General features: G+C 42.3%; 1 protein-coding gene across 5 annotated transcripts in view; it reads right to left on the bottom strand.

The window, feature by feature from the left end:
* KMT2E (lysine methyltransferase 2E (inactive)) overlaps positions 1 to 21,603 on the bottom strand; it is a 178,087-nt gene that overhangs the window by 49,343 nt on the left and 107,141 nt on the right. For 4 of the 5 annotated variants that reach the window (XM_077264738.1, XM_077264740.1, XM_077264739.1 and 1 more), the window contains 3 exons: positions 21,140 to 21,398; positions 9,658 to 9,756; positions 6,549 to 6,713 (listed from right to left, as the gene is read on the bottom strand). In XM_077264738.1, the coding sequence (XP_077120853.1) occupies positions 6,549 to 6,713; positions 9,658 to 9,756; positions 21,140 to 21,398 (523 nt within the window). The remainder of the gene's footprint in view (positions 1 to 6,548; positions 6,714 to 9,657; positions 9,757 to 21,139; positions 21,399 to 21,603) is intronic. The other variant, XM_077264741.1, reaches the window with a different exon arrangement.

The following is a 21,603-nucleotide window of genomic DNA, read 5'->3' as shown; positions in this document are numbered from 1 at the left end:
GCCCCTGATGTGCCTAACCAGTAGAAACACCCCACAAGTGACCCCATTTTGGAAACTAGACCCCCGAAGGAACTTATCTAGATGTGTGGTGAGCACTTTCAACCCCCAAGTGCTTCACAGAAGTTTACAACGCAGAGCCGTGAAAATAAAAAATCATTTTTCTTTCCTCAAAAAAGATGTTTTAGCAAGCAATTTTTTATTTTCACAAGGGTAACAGGAGAATTTGGACCCCAATATTTGTTGCCCAGTTTGTTGTGAGTACGCTGATACCCCATATGTGGGGGTAAACCACTGTTTGGGCACACGTCAGGGCTCAGAAGGGAAGTAGTGACATTTGAAATGCAGACTTTGATGGAATGGTCTGCGGGCGTCACATTGCATTTGCAGAGCCCCTGATGTGCCTAACCAGTAGAAACACCCCAACAACGCAGAGCCGTGAAAATAAAAAATAATTGTTCTTTCCTCAAAAATTATGTTTTAGCAAGTAATTTTTTATTTTTGCAAGGGTAACAGGAGAAATTAGACCCCAACAGTTGTTGCCCAGTTTGTCCTGAGTACGCTGGTACCCCAAATGTGGGGGTAAACCACTGTTTGGGCGCACGTCGGGGCTTGGAAGGGCGGGAGCACCATTTGACTTTTTGAACGCAAGATTGGCTGGAATCAATGGTGGCGCCATGTTGCGTTTGGAGACCCCTGATGTGCCTAAACAGTGGAAACCCCTCAATTCTAACTTCAACACTAACCCCAACACACCCCTAATCCTAATCCCAACTGTAGCCATAACCCTAATCACAACCTTAACCCCAACACACCCCTAACCACAACCCTAACCGCAACACACCCGTAACCCTAATTCCAACCCTAATCCTAACCCTAATCCCAACCGTAACCCTAATCCCAACCCTAACCACAACTGTAACCCCAACACACCCCTAACCCTATCCGTAACCCTAACCACAAGCCTAATCTTAACCCTATTTCAAACCCTAGCCCTAATTCCAACCCTATCTCTAATCCTAACCCTAAGGCTATGTGCCCACGTTGCGGATTCGTGTGAGATTGTTCCGCACGATTTTTGAAAAATCTGCAGGTAAAAGGCACTGCGTTTTACCTGCGGATTTACAGCAGATTTCCAGTGTTTTTTTTGTGCAGATTTCACCTGCGGATTCCTATTGAGGAACAGGTGTAAAACGCTGCGGAATCCGCACAAAGAATTGACATGCTGCGGAAAATACAACGCAGCGTTTCTGCACGGAATTTTCCGCACCATGGGCACAGCGGATTTGGTTTTCCATAGGTGTACATGGTACTGTAAACCTGATGGAAAACTGCTTCGAATTCGCAGCGGCCAATCCGCTGCGGATCCGCTGCCAATCCGCGGCCAATCCGCTGCGGATCCGCGGCCAATCCGCTGCGGATCCGCGGCCAATCCGCTGCGGATCCGCGGCCAATCCGCTGCGGATCCGCGGCCAATCCGCTGCGGATCCGCTGCCGATCCGCTGCGGATCCGCGGCCGATCCGCTCTGTGTGCACATGCCATAACCCTACCCGTAACCCTAACCCTACCCCTAACCCTACCCCTAGTTCTAACCCTAACCCTAGTGGAAAAAGAAAAAAAAATATTTTCTTTATTTTATTATTGTCACTACCTATGGGGGTGATAAAGGGGGGGGTTTTATTTATTATTTTTTTATTTTGATCGCTGTGATAGAACCTACCACAGCGATCAAAATGTACCTCTAATGAATCTGCCGGCCGGCGGGCGCACTGAGCATGCGCCCGCCATTTTGGAAGATGGCGGCGCCCATGATGGAGGCGGACGGGGACCGGGAGCCTCGGTAAGTATAAGGGGGGGGAGATCGGGGCACGAGGGGGGCGTCGGAGCACGGGGGGGTGACATAGGAGCAGGGGGGGAGCGGGCAGGAGGACGGGGGAGCGGACAGCAGGACGGGGGAGCCGGCAGGCGGACGGAGGGGACCGGACTCTATAACGGAGCACTGGGGGGGCGATCGGTGGGGTGTGGGGGGGTCACATTAGTGTTTCCAGCCATGGCCGATGATATTGCAGCATCGGCCATGGCTGGATTGTAATATTTCACCAGTTTTTTAGGTGAAATATTACAAATCGCTCTGATTGGCAGTTTCACTTTCAACAGCCAATCAGAGCGATCGTAGCCACGGGGGGGTGAAGCCACCCCCCCTGGGCTGAAGTACCACTCCCCCTCTCCCTGCAGATCGGGTAAAATAGGAGTTAACCCTTTCACCCGATCTGCAGGGATGCGATCTTTCCATGACGCCACATAGGCGTCATAGGTCGGATTGGCACGGGTTTTCCTGAAGCCAGGCCTCGACCAATCAGCGACGGGCACAGTATCGACGTAGATGTCATAATGGTTGCCATGGCGATGATGATGTCATAAAGGTTGCCTCGACCAATCAGCGACGGGCACAGTCTGCCGCGAATTCTGGAATCATCATTGTCCATATACTACGGGGACATGCATATTCTAGAATACCCGATGCGTTAGAATCGGGCCACAATCTAGTAGAAGTATAAATATCAGCTGAGCGCTGCCGCACAGCAATCTCCAGTACTCCAATTAAGAATGAATGGAGCAGTAGTGCGCAAGATCGACTGCCTTTCTATTCAGCCAGGGTTCTTCAGAGCCCCGATTTTCGGGTTTGGTTTGGGCCATGGCAATCACTCCCCCAATGATCTGAAAGTGGATAGGGAATAACTTGAGAAAACCCCTTTACCCCCAAGGGTGGTTTGCACGTTAATGACCGGGCCAATTTTTACAATTCTGACCACTGTCCCTTTATGAGGTTATAACTCTGGAACGCTTCAACGGATCCTGGTGATTCTGACATTGTTTTCTCGTGACATATTGTACTTCATGATAGTGATAAAATTTCTTTCATATTACCTGCGTTTATTTGTGAAAAAAACGGAAATTTGGTGAAAATTTCGCAATTTTCCAACTTTGAATTTTTATGCAATAAAATCACAGAGATATGTCACACAAAATACTTAATCAGTAACATCTCCCACATGTCTGCTTTACATCAGCACAATTTTGGAACCAAATTTATTTATTTTTTTTTTTTATTTTTTTTTTAGGGAATTATAAGTTGACCAGCAATTTCTCATTTTTACAACACCATTTTTTTTTTTTTTTTTTTTTAAGGACCACATCTCATTTGAAGTCATTTTGAGGGGTCTATATGATAGAAAATAACCAAGTGTGACACCATTCTAAAAACTGCACCCCTCAAGGTGCTCAAAACCACATTCAAGAAGTTTATTAACCCTTCAGGTGTTTCACAGGAATTTTTGGAATGTTTAAAAAAAAAATAAAAAATGAACATTTAACTTTTTTCCACAAAAAATTTACTTCAGCTCCAATTTGTTTTATTTTACCAAGGGTAACAGGAGAAAATGGACCCCAAAAGTTGTTGTACGCCAATACCTCATATGTGGGGGTAAACCACTGTTTGGGCGCATGGTAGAGCTCGGAAGCGAAGGAGCGCCATTTGACTTTTCAATGCAAAATTGACTGGAATTGAGATGGGACGCCATGTTGCGTTTGGAGAGCCCCTGATGTGCCTAAACATTGAAACCCCCCACAAGTGACACCATTTTTGAAAGTAGACCCCCTAAGGGTACCGTTACACTAAAAGACTTACCAACGATCACGACCAGCGATACGACCAGGCCGTGATCGTTGGTAAGTCGTTGTGTGGTCGCTGGGGAGCTGTCACACAGACAGCTCTCTCCAGCGACCAACGATCAGGGGAACGACTTCGGCATCGTTGAAACTGTCTTCAACGATGACGAAGTCCCCCTGCAGCACCCGGGTAACCAGGGTGAACATCGGGTTACTAAGTGCAGGGCCGCGCTTAGTAACCCGATATTTACCCTGGTTACCATTGTAAAAGTTAAAAAAAAAAAACACTACATACTCACCTTCTGATGTCTGTCACGTCCCCTGGCGTCCACAGGGTTACGCGCTGCTGCCGAGAGCTTCCTGCACTGAATGTATCAGCGCCGGCAATAAAGCAGAGCACAGCGGTGACGTCACCGCTGTGCTCTGCTTTATGGCCGGCGCTGACAGTCAGTGCAGGAAGTTCTCGGCAGCAGCGCGTAACCCTGTGGACGCCGGGGGACGTGACAGACATCAGAAGGTGAGTATGTAGTGTTTTTTTTTTTTTTTTAACTTTTACAATGGTAACCAGGGTAAATATCGGCCCGCGGCCATCTTGGATCCGGGCCTGCTGCAGGGAGGAGAGGTAAGAGACCCTCGGAGCAAGGCGATCACATCACGTTGCTCCGGGGTCTCAGGGAAGCCCGCAGGGAGCCCCCTCCCTGCGCGATGCTTCCCTGTACCGCCGCCACACCGCGATCATGTTTGATCGCGGTGTGCCGGGGGTTAATGTGCCGGGGGCGGTCCGTGACCGCTCCTGGCACATAGTGCCGGATCTCAGCCGCGATAGGCAGCTGACACCTGGCCGCGATCAGCCGCGCTCCCCCCCGTGAACGCAGCCGATCGCGCTGGACGTACTATCCCGTCGGTGGTCATACGGGCCCACCCCACCTCGACGGGATAGTACGTCCAATGTCAGAAAGGGGTTAATTAAATAAGACGTTTCTCAGTATTATGTACCAAGTGCTGGTAGTCACAGCTAGTAGATGTAAGAGGAGCGTTTTACAGATGTTTATCTTGCACTCCCCAATAACATGCTGTAGCATTTTGCAACACGTAAAAAAATACTGATGAAACAACTCACAAACCTACCAATTCATGGAGTGGGGTGGCTAGTATTAGAATTGTACTAGGAATCAGTCACAGGTGTAGTGCAAAATAGAATATAATCTCTATGTATAATTACGGTATGTATGATATTTAATCCCTTAGTGACAGAGCCAATTTGCAGCTTAATGACCAAGCCAGTTTTTACAATTCTGACCCCTGTGACTTTATGAGGTTATAACTCTGGAATGCTTCAACGGATCCCGAGAATGATTTTTCGTGACATATTGTCCTCCATGTCAGTGGTAACATTTCTTCTATATAACTTCCATTTTTTTATGAAAAAAAGAAAATTTGGCAAAGGTTTGAAAATTTTAAAACTTAATTTTTGTACACTTAAATCAGAGAGTGGTGTCACACAAAATAGTTAATAAATAACATTTCTCACATGTGTACTTGTTGGGACGTCATGGGGGTTAAAAGTTGACCAGTGATTTCTCATTTTTCCAACAAAATTTACAAAACCATTTTTTTTTTTTTTTTTAGGGACCACCAGACATTTGAAGTGAGTTTGAGAAAATACCCAAAAGCGACATCATTCTAAAAACTACACCCACAAGAGTATCAGGAGAAAATGGACCAAAAAATTTGTTATGCAATTTCTCCTGAGTACGACAATACCCTGTATGTGGGGAAAAGCCACCGTTTGGCTGCATGGCAGGGCTCAGAAGGGTGGGAGCACTGACTTTTTGAGCGCAAAATTGGCTGGAACCATTAGTGGTTATTAGTTTATTTTTTTTCCCTAACTAAGGGGGTGACAAAGGTGGGATTTATTTACTATTTTTTATTTTGATCAAAATGAACCAATAGTAAAATTTTCCTATGGTTGCCGGGCATATCTCGGTGGGCGCACTTCCCGAAAGAGGATGCCGGCGGCCCGGGGACCTCATGGGGGGGGGGAGGCAGGGACATCAGAGGTACAGGGGACCAAATTTCTCTCTCCTCTGATGTGCGATCACATCAGAGGAGAGAGAAATTAAATGAGAAATTGACTTTTTTTTTGCTCATTTTATTTCCATCTTAGGCTTTGTCTGTTTAGTTACCGTAAGTGTGAACATGCTCCTGTATATTGTGTGCATTCCGCTTATATTCTCGCTCATTTTTCTCTGCTTTTTCTTAAATTTAATACAAACAAGGGTATGGCTTCCAGTTATTTGAGCTGAGCATTGCATTTATATATTTTCCCATTGCGCAGTGTCCACAGTCGGATCTCGGTGCTGCTCTGCCCTTATTCACACTGAGGTCATTGTTGACAAATGCGAAGGTTTTAAAATTAGAGACCATCCCGTTTTGGGTGCACTTTGTGTGGTGGGATAGTTTTACTCTTTTTACGAAGCACCCTATGCAATTTATATGTACTTTTTTTTTTTTTTTTTTTTACTCACAGCACGGTTTTTGCTCATTTTATTTCTTAGGCTTTGTCTGTTTAATGGCCTGTGTGAACATGCCCCTATACGCTGCACGCATACAAACTTATATGCTGACTTTTTAATTTTAAAAGAGGGTTCAAGAAAATGAAAAAAAATTGTGCTAAAACTTGGTAATGTGCACAATTTCCAAAGAAACTGACAAAAATGCAGAAAAGAGGAAAAAATAGGCGGGTTTACATGAACAGATCCATAAAAGTTGTATTATTGTGATTAATAGATTTGAGCATTCAGTTTCATACATAAAAGTCTACAGGTATATTATTTCCTTGAAAACACTGCAAATAAGATCTCTGCATAGAAAAATTTACCTGAGGGAGTTCAGGGTCATTAAGAACTTGTACATCTTTTGTTTCAGGTTTGACATCAGTTTTAGATGTGCCAATTCGCTCTAAAGCCTGTTCTCTTCTTTTCTCACGCTTCTCCAGTCTAGCAAATGCTTGAAGAATAGCTTCCATTTTCCTTTCTTCTCTAGTCTATATATATATATATATATAGATAAAAAAAGGATTGATATCAGAGAAGTACATTCAAATGTTATACTACAGCTATGATATGTATCCATCAGGTGTTTTCATAAGAAACTATATACTCTTCACCGTTATAAGGCTGGATTCACATACATTTGCAAAAGAAATACCCGACCAGCTGATAATTTACAGCAAAAACTAAAATTGATATGACAATCTGTCAGCAGGATTCCCTGCAGCTATTTATATGGGCATGTAGCTCTTTTCAAAGGTAAGTCCAGCAATTATATTTACATGGTCAGTTCGTTCCTCTGCTACTGAGAAATCAGTGTTTATATCGATATCCGGATGTGTGAAAGCTCTTCCTGAGCCTGTCTGTGGCTTTATTCCCCACCCAGAGTTGCCTTTTCCAGTATAACTGACAGCTTCTTTGCAGCGTGACTTCAAGCAATGAAGAGTTCAGTCATGCAAAAGGAGGCGGCGCTGGGTGGGGAATAGAGCTGGAGTGAAAGGGAATCTGTCACCTCATTTTGCAGCTATAAACTGCGGCCACCGCCATTAGGGGCTTATCTACAGCATTCTGTAGTGCTGTAGATAAGCCCCTGATGTAACCTGAAAGATAAGAAAAACAGGTTAGATTATACTCGCCCAGGGGCGGTCCGGGTCCGTTGGGTGTCGCGGGTCCGGAGACTCCCATCTTCATGCGATGACGTCTTCTTCCTTGCTTCTGTCGCAGCTCCTGCGCAGGCGTAATTCTCTGCCCTGTTGAGGGCAGCGCAAAGTACTGCAGTGCGCAGGCGCCGGGAAAGGTCAGAGGCAGTACTTTACGCTGCCCTCAACACGGCAAATCAGTACACCTGCGCAGGAACGCAACAGAAGCAAGGAGGATGACGACATTGCATAAAGATGGGAGGCGCCGGACCCGGACCTGCGACGCCCATCGGACCGGACTGCACCGGACCGCCCCCTGGGGAGTATAATCTAACTTGTTTTTCTTATCTTTCAGGTTACATCGCTGTAGATAAGCCCCTAATGGCAGTGGCCGCAGTTTACAGCAGCAAAACGAGGTGACAGATTCCCTTTAAGAAGATCTTCCACAAGCCGAAAGCACTTCAACCTCATTTGAACATCCATGCTGATTTCGAGTAACGAAGGTATGAACTGGCTAAGTAAAGGTATGCATGCGCATATGTATGGTTTGTTTGGAGGTGTGGGTGTTAATCCTTCTCACAGATTGCCTTTTAGCAAAGCACAGTTGAGTAAAGGCTTCATGAAGTAAAAAAAAAAAAAAAAAAAAAAAAAAAAAAATTAAAATATGTTCAGCAATTGTTCATATTCAACCACAGAAAACCCTCAATTAATTGAATTTCAGAAATTAAAACAGAAAAATATGATCATAATCAGTTTTCTCAGAAGTCAGGAAGCAGTAGTGTCTAAAACTTTGCTCCTATTGTTTTCCATCAATTAATATCAAACTTCACATTGCCGATCCCTCAAAAGACAAAGGCACTGGTATGGATGATCTGGCTACAGTAATTTGACACCATCTGTTATTTTAGGCAAAGCACGGTTATCAAGAATCATATTAGCAAAGCATATATGACTACGCATGAAGTACACAAAAAGTATAATAAAAATAAAAGCAAAATTATTAGTCATATCAGCCTGTCAAAAAATGCTTTATCTTGAAAGATTTGACAACTAAAAAGCTTAAAAAAAATAAAAAAAATACATGAGATGCACTTTTAAGCTTTCTTAAAGGGAACCTATCACCCCGTTTTTTAAAGATTAGATAAAAATAGTGTGAAAAGGGGGCAGAGCTGGGCTTTACATTAGTGCCTTTTTGGTGCCTTTACACCCCCGTTAGGCTGCCGAAATACCTTTGTGAAGTGGCCGTTTTGTCCTGTCACTCAAGTTGGTCAGGTCGGATGGGCGTGGTCACAGCGCTGTTTCTCCCCCAGATCAGGCTCATCATTACGTTGGTGGCGTAGTGGTGTGCGCATGTCCAAGGTCCCGAATCCTGCACAGGGGTGTGAAAATAGCAGCGATGTCCGTTATTTCATTGGTGGTCGGTGGGCGCGGCCATCTTGCTTTGGCCGCGCGTGCGCAGAAGCGGCGCTCTGCTGGCCGCGGCTTCAGGAAAATGGCCGCGGGCATCCGCGCGTGCGCAGATGGCTATCGCGGCGGCCATTTTCGTGAAGCCGAGATGCGAACTCTGCTTCACGAAAATGGCCGCCGCGATAGCCATCTGCGCACGCGCGGATGCCCGCGGCCATTTTCCTGAAGCCGCGGCCAGCAGAGCGCCGCTTCTGCGCACGCGCGGCCAAAGCAAGATGGCCGCGCCCACCGACCACCAATGAAATAACGGACATCGCTGCTATTTTCACACCCCTGTGCAGGATTCGGGACCTTGGACATGCGCACACCACTACGCCACCAACGTAATGATGAGCATGAGCCTGATCTGGGGGAGAAACAGCGCTGTGACCACGCCCATCCGACCTGACCAACTTGAGTGACAGGACAAAACGGCCACTTCACAAAGGTATTTCGGCAGCCTAACGGGGGTGTAAAGGCACCAAACAGGCACTAATGTAAAGCCCAGCTCTGCCCCTATTTCACACTATTTTTATCTAATCTTTAAAAAACGGGGTGATAGGTTCCCTTTAAATATCACCAACCGGCACCATCTCTGCGCACTGTATATAGAAGCAGAATGTAGCCATAAAAACAATACAGATATGGAACAAATTATCATATTTTACCAAATAAAAGAGCAGAGTGAAATGAATGCACCAAGCAAGCCATTAATCAGATAATGATGCACACAAGGAAGCAATCATTAAAATGGTTTTGTTCTGAAGGCCAAGAGGAAGCAACAGTCAGCATGGGAAGAGCAACTATCACTTAGGCCAAGTGACATTAACTAGCCACTACCTTCCCGACTTACCATCTTCCTTTTCCTCTCTGCAATCTGCTCCTCAGACTCCATTTCTACTTCATTGCTAACAGGTGATTTTTCTTCTATATCATCAATAAAATCTGGCTCCTGAAAGATGGAAATGACTGCTTTATAGAAGCTCTACTGCACTATGTACTCAAGGGAAACTAAGACTACAATAGCTATACATCAAGTTAGTCATCAAATCGAAAATTGCTAAATGGCCAATTTCATGCTAACTTGAAGACAAAGGCAGCCTCCTCATCAAGCCAGTTTGTTGCAGAATGTTTCATCCAGTACTGAATGTAGTTAAACTTACAGTAAAGTAAGATCCAAGTGAAACTGGCAATTTATTTTTGAGTGCCTAATGTAATACTTCCTACATGAGCAACTGAATACTGTAATTCCTCAGAGTAGTACAATATCTCAAATCCATTTGCTGTATGTTTTTATACATGTACCTTATAGAAGGCACATTGAATTTTCATACAAATTACACAGGTCAACAAAAAAAAATTTTTTTTCTGGTGTCCAAAATATTTTAATGAATTTGGGGTATTTTTGGGGTGCTGATTCTAAATATGCTATCAGTTTTGCCAGATTGGCTCAAGTTTTTGAGATTTTTGGTATCTTATTTATTTCACTTGTTGGTAAATGCGACGCATCATCTCATTAATTTCTTTGGATTAGTACTTGAACTGAGCAGTTCTCAATATAGTTTTGTGTTAATTAGTGTTCTAAAAGTTTGTTCATAGCTTGATTTTTGCACTAACTTTATGTTGTTGTCTGTTTTCCAGTGAAAAGCATGAACTCATCAAGAAGAAGTTGTCTTAACGATCCAGACTCATTCTGTTACATTTGTGGTGAATACACACTGCCAAAACATAGAAGAAACATAACAGACTTCGTAAAAAAAGTGTATTTTGCCTATTTTGGGGTTATGCTTGGGGACCAAGACAAGTTTTGGGCACCACACATAGTGTGCAAAGCATGTATCGAATTATTACGAAAATGGAGCAAAGGACAAAGAAAAAGCTTCAAATTTGGTGTTCCAATGGTGTGGAGAGAGCCAAAAAATCATCATGATGACTGTTATTTCTGTGCAGTGCAAGTGCAAGGATTCAATAAGCATAAGAAACGAAAATGGGAGTAACATGGAATCTGCAAGAAGGCCTGTCCCTCATTGTGAAGATGTGCCTGTACCTGTGTTTACCATAAATAACAGTCATCATGATGATTTTTTGGCTCTCTCCACACCATTGGAACACCAAATTTGAAGCTTTTTCTTTGTCCTTTGCTCCATTTTCGTAATAATTCGATACATGCTTTGCACACTATGTGTGGTGCCCAAAACTTGTCTTGGTCCCCAAGCATAACCCCAAAATAGGCAAAATACACTTTTTTTACGAAGTCTGTTATGTTTCTTCTATGTTTTGGCAGTGTGTATTCACCACAAATGTAACAGAATGAGTCTGGATCGTTAAGACAACTTCTTCTTGATGAGTTCATGCTTTTCACTGGAAAACAGACAACAACATAAAGTTAGTGCAAAAATCAAGCTATGAACAAACTTTTAGAACACTAATTAACACAAAACTATATTGAGAACTGCTCAGTTCAAGTACTAATCCAAAGAAATTAATGAGATGATGCGTCGCATTTACCAACAAGTGCTATAAATAAGATACCAAAAATCTCAAAAACTTGAGCCAATCTGGCAAAACTGATGACATATTCAGAATCAGCACCCCAAAAATACCCTAAATTCGATGAAATATCTTTGGCACCAAAAATGCTGTTGACCAGTGTTATAGATTTTTTTTAATGCATCTTCTTACTAAAGGAATGTCTTCACTTGCTTTTTCTTGTCTTTTTGGTCCATTTAGAATAAATTAACACATGGCATATTTGTTGCAGAACTGTGGCACTAATCTATCCAACTGAATGCCATTAAAGTAAATGTACCTGAATTTCAGTCACAGAAATTTCTACAATAAACCTATCCCTGAGTGAATTAGACTTTAAAAAGTTCCTATTGATGCCCCCCTCTTTTAGAAGGTCAAATGTGTTTTAATATTGAGGATAACACTATTTTTTACCCTTTTTTGTTGACTTTGGAAACATTAATACAAGGGAAGGACACTTTCCTCCAGGAAACTTCATGAAGTTAAAGGAGACAATAACATAAAACTCAGATTAACCTTTTACAAGCAGCTCCTCATGAAGATTAACGCTTTAGAAGCAGCCCTATCATCTGCTATTAGCATAACTGCATAATACATCTTCGTATATGAAAGATAAATAATATGCAGCAAGAAGTATAGTTCAGCGTTGTGGTGAGAGGTAAGGAAACATTTTGTTTTGATGATTCCTTGCCCATTTGGATTCATTGTTGATTTAACCATGTCAATGATTTTTTTTGTTATAATTTATTAGAGAAATGGGTAAATTTAATTCTCCCTTCACATTCTATGAAATGTCAAATAGAAAAAAGTCTTACACAAGTAAAATGCAAAAAGTGACAGTAGCTGAAATTACAACAGCTTCATCCTGCCTAAAGGGAACCTGTCAGCAGGATAGTGCACAGTAACCTTCACAGTGTCAGTTTGGCGCCGTTACACTGATTAAAATGATACCTAGGTTGATAAAATCCGTCTTGTGAGAACAAAGATTGGTTGGATAAGAGGGGGGCCCCCAAGGGCAATCACAGATGTGGACATTGTTCCTTCTGTGAATTCCATGCCACCAGTCGGGTCCTACATATAGGGGCAATTGAGCAACCGGTGATGGATTTCATTACCTGTAAAACAGACCATGTTGTATATGTCCTTTTCTGTCCATGTAGATTTTATTACGTGGGGAAAACCATACGTTCCATGTATGTGCGTTTCCGGGAGCATTACAGGTCAATCAGAACGGGCAAAGGAGTGCCAAGATTGATTACGCACGTAAGAGGTACATGGGGGAAATCCGGGAGTTCTCTCCTTTGCAGGCATTGAAAGGGTCCGTTTACCAGCGCGCGGCGGAGATTGGAATAAGCTCCTCCTCAGACGCGAGTCAAAGTGGATAATGCGCACTAACGCAATGGGACCGACGGGGTTCAACAATAAGTTGCACATGTCGGTTTTCCTGTAATTACCAAAAGGGGTTTAGTAGCGGCATCGTCAGACATTGGTAACGAAGGAGCATATTTTTTACTACCAATACTAATTACATAGTTATTAAGGTTGAAGGAAGACTTTAAGTCTATCTAGTTCAACCCATAGCCTAACATGCCCTAACATGTTGATCCAGAGGAAGGCAAAAAAAAACCCATGTGGCAAAGAGTAAGCTCCACATTGGGGAAAATATTCCTTCCCGACTCCACATACGGCAATCAGACTAGTTCCCTGGATCAACGCCCTGTCAAGGAATCTAGTGTATATACCCTGTAACATTATACTTTTCAAGAAAGGCATCCAGTCCCCTCTTAAATTTAAGTAAGGAATCACTCATTACAACATCATACGGCAGAGAGTTCCATAGTCTCACTGCTCTTACAGTAAAGAATCCGCGTCTGTTATTATGCTTAAACCTTCTTTCCTCCAGACGTAGAGGATGCCCCCTTGTCCCTGTCATCAGTCTATGATTAAAAAGATCATCAGAAAGGTCTTTGTACTGTCCCCTCATATATTTATACATTAACATAAGATCACCCCTTAGCCTTCGTTTTTCCAAACTAAATAGCCCCAAGTGTAATAATCTATCTTGGTATTGCAGACCCCCCAGTCCTCTAATAACCTTGGTCGCTCTTCTCTGCACCCGCTCCAGTTCAGCTATGTCTTTCTTATACACCGGAGACCAGAACTGTGCACAGTATTCTAAGTGTGGTCGAACTAGTGACTTGTATAGAGGTAAAATTATGTTCTCCTCATGCACATCTATGCCTCTTTTAATGCATCCCATTATTTTATTTGCCTTTGTAGCAGCTGCCTGACACTGGCCACTGAATAGGAGTTTGTCATCCACCCATACACCCAGGTCTTTTTCATTGACGGTTTTGCCCAGAGTTTTAGAATTAAGCACATAGTTATACATCTTATTACTTCTACCCAAGTGCATGACCTTACATTTATCCCCATTAAAGCTCATTTCCCATTTATCAGCCCAAGCTTCTACTTTACATAAATCATCCTGTAATATAAAATTGTCCTCCCCTGTATTGATTACCCTGCAGAGTTTAGTGTCATCTGCAAATATTGAAATTCTACTCTGAATGCCCCCTACAAGGTCATTAATAAATATGTTAAAAAGAAGAGGGCCCAATACTGACCCCTGTGGTACCCCACTGCTAACCGCGACCCAGTCCGAGTGTGCTCCATTAATAACCACCCTTTGTTTCCTATCCCTGAGCCAGCTCTCAATCCACTTACACATATTTTCCCCTATCCCCATTATTCTCATTTTATGTAACAACCTTTTGTGTGGCACCGTATCAAAAGCTTTTGAAAAGTCCATATACACACTACATCCACTGGGCTCCCTTGGTCCAGTCCGGAACTTACCTCTTCATAGAAGCTGATCAAATTAGTCTGACATGAACGGTCCCTATTAAACCCGTGCTCATACTGGGTCATGAGGTTATTCCTCTTCAGATACCCCAGTATAGCATCCCTTAGTCTACGTTCACATTTGCGGTCGTCGCCGCATGCGTCATGCGCCCCTATATTTAACATGGGGGCGCATGGACATGCGTTGCACTTGCGTTTTGCGATGCATGCGTCACTGCGGCGCACGCGTCCGGGCGCAGAGGACGCAACAAGTTGCATTTTTGCTGCGTCCAAAGTCAACCAAAAAAAGGACGCATGCGTCGCAAAACGCAGCGTTTTGCATGCGTTTTTGTTTGCGTTGTGCGTTGCGTCGCCGACGCTGCGGCGCACAACGCAAATGTGAACGTAGCCTTAGAAAGCCCTCCAGGATTTTACCCACAGTAGAGGTTAAGCTTACTGGCCTATAATTACCGAGTTCAGTTTTTGTCCCCCTTTTGAATATTGGCACCACATTTGCTATACGCCAGTCCTGTGGTACAGACCCTGTTATTATGGACTCTTTAAAGATTAAAAATAATGGTCTATCAATGACTGTACTTAATTCCTGCAGTACTCGGGGGTGTATCCCATCCGGGCCCGGAGATTTGTCAATTTTAGTGATTTTTAGACACCGCCGTACTTCCTGCTGGGTTAAGCAGGTGACATTTAATTGGGAATTTTTATCACTAGTCATTTTGTCTGCCATGGGATTTTCTTTTGTAAATACTGATGAAAAAAAGTCATTTAGCATATTGGCTTTTTCCTCATCCACCATTTCACCCAGACTATTTTTAAGAGGGCCAACACTATCATTTTTTAATTTCTTACTATTTATATAGTTAAAGAATATTTTGGGATTACTTTTACTCTCTCTGGCAATGAGTCTCTCTGTCTCAATCTTTGCTGCCTCGATTTGCTTTTTACAGAATTTATTTAATTTTTTGTATTTATTTAATGCCTCCTCACTACCTACTTCCTTTAATTCTCTAAATGCTTTCTTTTTGTCACTTATTGCGCCCATTACAGCTCTATTTAGCCATATTGATTTCCTCCTATTTCTAGTATGTTTATTCCCATACGGTATATACTGTGCACAGGTCCTATCCAGGATGCTAATAAACGTCTCCCATTTTCTTTGTGTATTTTTATGTCTCAGGATATTGTCCCAGTTAATTGCACCAAGATCCTCTCTCATCCGTTGGAAATTTGCCCTCCTGAAGTTTAGTGTCCTTGTCACCCCTCTACTACACATCTTATTAAAGGATACACGAAAACTTATTATTTTATGATCACTATTCCCCAAGTGACCCCCAACTTTTATATTTGATATGCGGTCTGGCCTGTTGGTCAATATTAGGTCTAGCAGTGCCCCCCTTCTTGTTGGGTCTTGAACCAGTTGTGAAAGGTAATTGTCTCTCATAGTTGTCAAAAACCGATTACCTTTGCTGGAACTGCAGGTTTCTGTTCCCCAATCCATTTCAGGGTAGTTGAAGTCCCCCATAATAATGACTTCTCCTTGAGTCGCAGCTTCATCTATTTGCTTTACGAGAATATTCTCCATTGCTTCCATTATTTTTGGAGATTTATAACAAACCCCTATCAGTTTATTACTTTTTCCCCCTCCCCTTATCTCCACCCACAGGGACTCTACATTTTCATTAAATTCACCTATATTATCACGCAGGATGGGTTTTAAGGACGGTTTTACATATAGACACACCCCACCCCCTCGTTTATCTGTACGGTCATTTCTGAACAGGCTATAGCCCTGCAAGTTAACAGCCCAGTCATGGCTCTCATCCAGCCATGTTTCAGATATCCCCACTATGTCATAATTATGCTCCAACAACATTAGTTCTAATTTGTCCATTTTGTTGTTGAGGCTTCTGGCATTAGTATACATGCACTTGATGTTCCTCTCTGTACCTCTATTCTTTTTTAAATTATTAACTGTTCTAACCCCACCTTCCATGCCACCGCCACCCCCAACTTCCTTATTTGTGCCCAGGTCTCTATCTGCACTATCTTCCCCTCCTATAAATTGAATACCCTCCCCCCCAATCCCTAGTTTAAACACTCCTCCAACCTTCTCGCCATTTTCTCCCCCAGCACAGCTGCACCTTCCCCATTGAGATGCAGCCCGTCCCTAGCGTAGAGCCTGTAGCCCACTGAGAAGTCAGCCCAGTTCTGCAGGAACCCAAACCCCTCCCTTCCTACACCAATTCTTGAGCCACTTATTAACCTCCCTAATCTCCCGTTGCCTCTCTGGCGTGGCACGTTGTACAGGCAGTATTTCGGAAAATACCACGTTGGAGGTCCTTGCTTTCAGCTTGCAGCCTAATTCCCTGAATTCACCTTTAAGGACCTTCTACCTACCTCTAACTTTGTCATTTGTGCCAATGTGCACCATGACCGCTGGGTCCTCACCAGCCCCTCCCAGTAATCTGTCCACCCGATCAGCGATGTGTCGGACTCGAGCGCCAGGTAGGCAGCACACCATCCGACGATCCCCGTCTTTGTGACAGATTGCCCTATCTGTTCCCCTAATAATTGAGTCCCCCACTACCAGCACCTGTCTGGCCTGCCCTGCTCTCCTATTTCCCTCCTTACTGGAGCAGTCACTCCTCCGGCTTTCAGAGGACATGCCTGGCTGCAGCAGTGCTACCCCTGTACTGGCATCCCCCTCATCTGCCAACTTAGCAAACTTGTTAGGGTGTGCCAGATCAGGACTAGCCTCCCTGGCACTCTTCCATCTACCCCGCTTCCTAAATGTCACCCAGCTTGCTACTTCACTGTCCTGCAGCTCCATCCTACCATCCCCCCCCTCATCTATCCCATTGAGCGTCTGCTCAGTGAGCAGAAGACTCCTTTCCATGTTGTCAATGGATCTCAGTGTTGCCAGCTGCATTTAGATTCAGAATCTGGGCTTCCAAATGCTCAACGTGCTCACAGCAGTATGCACCCTCGACCGGCTGATCAAGGATTGCATACATGTGGCAAGATGTGCACTGGATGTCATTAACAATAGTGGAGCACATTTCCTAATGGGGATTGCACCACACAGAAACGTTAAATAAAAAATAAATACAAAGTATTAATAAAAAACAGACAGCAATTCCTCCCTTGGAAACTCCCTGATTCCAAAGTCACTGAATCACAAGTCACACTTACCGCCGTTCACACTTACGCTCACGTCACACTCAGCTCGCTCACACTCGCTATGCTGAAGATTTATAGATTTTTTTTTCCCTCTATTTCCTCTCAACAGCAATCCACCTTGCTGTTCAAATGCACTTCCAAAAAGTGACTCATTCGCAGGATTGAAAGTCGCTAATGGGGTAGATAGAAAATGAATAATTGTTGTTCTCGTTATTTGTGCTGGTTATACTAGTTAATGTATAAGATTTATGGGTGCTCTACAGTTTTAATCGTGTTTTAGTGTTTTGTATCTCATGGCCAGGTGGGAGGAACCGGGAATGGGAGGAGTATGCCGTGGCCGGAGCATATGATCTTCCCTCCCGGCGTCCTTCCACATACAGACCCGTGGAAGCGCAGTGAGAGCGCGAAACAGCTGTCGTCTTCACACTGCTCATAGGAGCTCCTTGTTTACTCTCCCGGCCATGCTGTTTTAATGAACATTTAATAAAGCAAAGTCAAGCTTCAGATCGGTGAGTGTCCTCCTTCCTTTCTTATGCAATGCACTAAAATCCGTCTTGTGGTTGATTGATCTTTATCTTCAGTTTATGATATGCTCGCTCTTCAGGGCGGCCTGTGGGGGAGTCTGCGCTGCAGCATGATCGCATATGTAATGTCTATATAAATTAATTTGCTTGAGGTTATCCTGAAATTCATTACAAAAAAAAAAAAATTAAAAAATCCGATAGCCGCTACAGCGCAGGTGCAGCCGGCGCCATTTTCAAGCAATTTTAATTAGTATAGCGGCGCCAACCTGACAGTGTCTGTAGGTTACTGAGCACAATCCTACTGACAGGTTCCCTTTAAAAAAAGAGCCAAAAGAAGGGGGGTTAACAGATGACCTGTCACCAGGTGAAAAGTGGACACTTTTTGCTCTTTTATTCTTGTTGCATCCCTAAATATTCTCCTTGGAAAGCCACTTTTGACCTGCTGATGGGTTCTCCTGAAAGGTTTATGAGAGAACTGAAATAAAATATACAGATTTTTTTAAAGCACTTTACAGGAACACAGAGTTCTTTGTCTTAAAGGAAACCTGGGCGTAATAGCGGTGGTCAACCATGTCCACAGTCTACTCATAAGTCTGTGTAGACTGAAAACCCTGCAGATTTAGAATTGTTTCACCACAAAACCTATAGGTTTAAGCATTGGAGGACAAAGCCGAAAACTATAGTGATTCTGGCAGATCCAGACAGTCCATATATTACACAAAAGTCATTAATCTGAATAGCCGACATGTAATACTGCACTTCACCGGTCATGAAAACATGGCTATACGATGGGCTGACATCAACTGCAAAAAGCGGTTTCCATTAAGTTTATTTAAAGGGGGTCTAGTTCCCCGACAGCAGTTTGCTTTAAATAAAAACATAAAGGAAAAAAAAAAAAAGAAAAAAACTACTCACCCTTCCAGGGTCCAACGCCAAGTCTCTGTTGCTGCTCCTGGTGTCTTGATCAGTGAGCACTTTGCAACTTAAGGAGAGCTCAGTTATATTCAGACTGCTCGAAAAATATGATTGAGTTGCTGCCTCTGCATGTCTCGCGGCTGTTCAACAGCAGCTACACATGCAGAGCTTGCATAATTGTTAGGTAATCCCTTGCGGCTGTCAAAAAGCCACAAGACAAGCAGTTGCGGAGACTTGACCATATTTTACGAGCATGCTGAAAATATTCAATTAGGACACGAGCGTGCTCAGATAACACTATCCTAGCACGCTCGCTTATCACTACTATTTACAAGTTGTCAGCACTGCAGACAACACCACACTGGGAGCAGCAACAGAGACTCCGCGCTGGACCCTGGGAAGGAAGGTAAAACAAGCAAGGGAAAAAAGTTTTCAGAAACCAGATAACCGCCTTTTACATTATGGAGTTTAAAATCAGCTAGTCAAATGTAGCAAGTGCCCTCTAGGAGACATTTTATTTCATTTAATGCTAAAACTAGTAATACAAGAAAAGCTTGAACTGGCTTGGTTAATGAAGAAATGATGTATTGATCTTCTCAGTGCAAGATATAAGCTGACAGCAGCTATGGACAACTGATCAACAGGTACTTTTTATATAATAGTTTATGTCAAGGGACAGCAGGGGATTTCCTCCAGAAAGATTACACTGGGGAACAATTTGAAAAAAAATTTCTGTTGAGTTAGGTTTTTGAGCTGATTTATACTAAAATTGGCATGCTGATTCCAAAAATGTAGTCAAGTTTTTTTCTAGCACGTCAAGTTTTTCCTCCACAACTCACCTGCCAGAGAAGCACAATTGCACTGATATCTGTAATAAGACTTGTTATCTGATTACAATTCGACTCATATAGAGCTACGTGGCAACTTGTAAGAGTAGTCACAACTGAGACAGTGTGGTGAGAGGCGTATGCAGCTCCCAATACGTCATAATTATCAATATCTTTACACAAAAAAATCATAGTAGGAATAAATAGGATTTGTGATAGCTTTTCTCTTTACATTGGGCGCTTAGTTGTAATTTATATATCTTTTATGATTTTTTTCTTTGTTAGTTTTCAAAGCTTGTAACTTTCCATCTCAGTGTTTTATTTACATATGTACATATTTCCTTTGTTTCAGATCATGTCTGCTCCTTCTTCCTCTCGTCGTAAATGCCTAAACAACCCTGACTCCTCCTGCTATATTTGTGGTGTTTTCACCATTCCAGTTCAAAGGGCAAACATCCGTGCATTTGTCAAACAAGTATATTTTGCATATTTTAAAGTAAAACTCGGTGATCAAGATAAGCCATGGGCCCCTCACATAGTGTGCATGGGATGTACATATGATGGCTGACTATTGCTGGAGCATCAAACGTGATTGTCCTCAAGTTAAACACTCCAGAAAAAGCTGTAAATTTACATTTTTACCTTAAATACTTGTGTGTGTGTGTGTATATATATATATATATATATATATATATATATATATATATATATATATATATATATATATATATATATATATATATGTATATATATATATATATATATATATATATCTCCTTTGTAAAAAACATGATAGTGTTAAAAAACATATTTGTCATGCCTATTTCTTATATATTTCATTTTTTGTTCATATTTGTACTATTTAAAAAAAAAAAACACTTTTTAGGTACAGTAGTTTACATATTTTTGAGAAGACAAAAATCCTATAGTTCAAAAACTTGACGTGATAGAGAAAAACTGAGATCATTTCTGGATTCAGCATCCAAAAATTAATTAAGAACAGTTGTCTGACCCAACTCTTAAAAAATTGTGTTCCCCGGTGTTATATATAAAATTCTACCTAATATATACATGTTGCTTTGTAAGGCAATCAAGAAGTGATTAGAACAAAGATATGATCTAATAATTTAGTGAGGATCTGAAAATTTCTAGAAACATTCGTTTCTTAAATAATACTAAAACAAAATTCAGATTGTTACAAATACAGTTCCTAAAAGACGTTTTTTAGCTAGTTATTACTGTTGGAAATCTGCATTAAACTGTATGATACAGAAATAACAATCAAATAGACCAGATAGAGAAATTAGAGTAAAAAAATAATCAAACTATATCCTCCCAAGGGGCTTGATACGGGGTTTTAAGCTGCTGTTAAAATCATTGCTCCCCTTCAGTGGAAACCATTTCATACCAATTAAATGCCACAATAAGGACAACAGCACAAATACATTTGTGTAGGCAGAACAAAAGCACAAACACCAGACTGTAATGCAACAATTACCTGGTTATTAGAGATAGACAGTCGAAGAGGGGAAAGTTTCCTTTGTTTATCTGGGGATTTCAGTTTGCTAATGGCACCATCATTGTCTAGCAGAAAGTTCTGATTTTGAGATTCTATTTCTTTAGATGTATCCTTTTCTTTTCTTCCTTTTTTTCTCCTAGTATCATAACCACTGATGAAATTTTCTGTTGGTTCAGAACATCGTAGCACAGGGCACTCTGGATTGTCTTTGAGACACGCACAATCCACCTTGTATTTGCTGAATAAACAAAACACCACAAGTTTAATATTTCACGATGTGCAGTTGTCTCATCAAAATAAATTGGATTGGCATAGGGTGGAGGGACCAGAGCTTGCACAGGAGGTATAGGTGTTATTTTTGTAGTAGTGGACAAGCATTTTAAAAATATCCTCTTTAATAATGAAAGTGTAATTTCACTTAAAACAAATCTGTTTAAAGAAAA

This window comes from Ranitomeya variabilis, chromosome 5, assembly GCF_051348905.1.
Source record: "Ranitomeya variabilis isolate aRanVar5 chromosome 5, aRanVar5.hap1, whole genome shotgun sequence".
Lineage (NCBI taxonomy): Eukaryota > Metazoa > Chordata > Amphibia > Anura > Dendrobatidae > Ranitomeya > Ranitomeya variabilis.
Note: the sequence above shows the minus strand (reverse complement) of the source record. Positions and strands in the feature narration are given on the sequence as shown.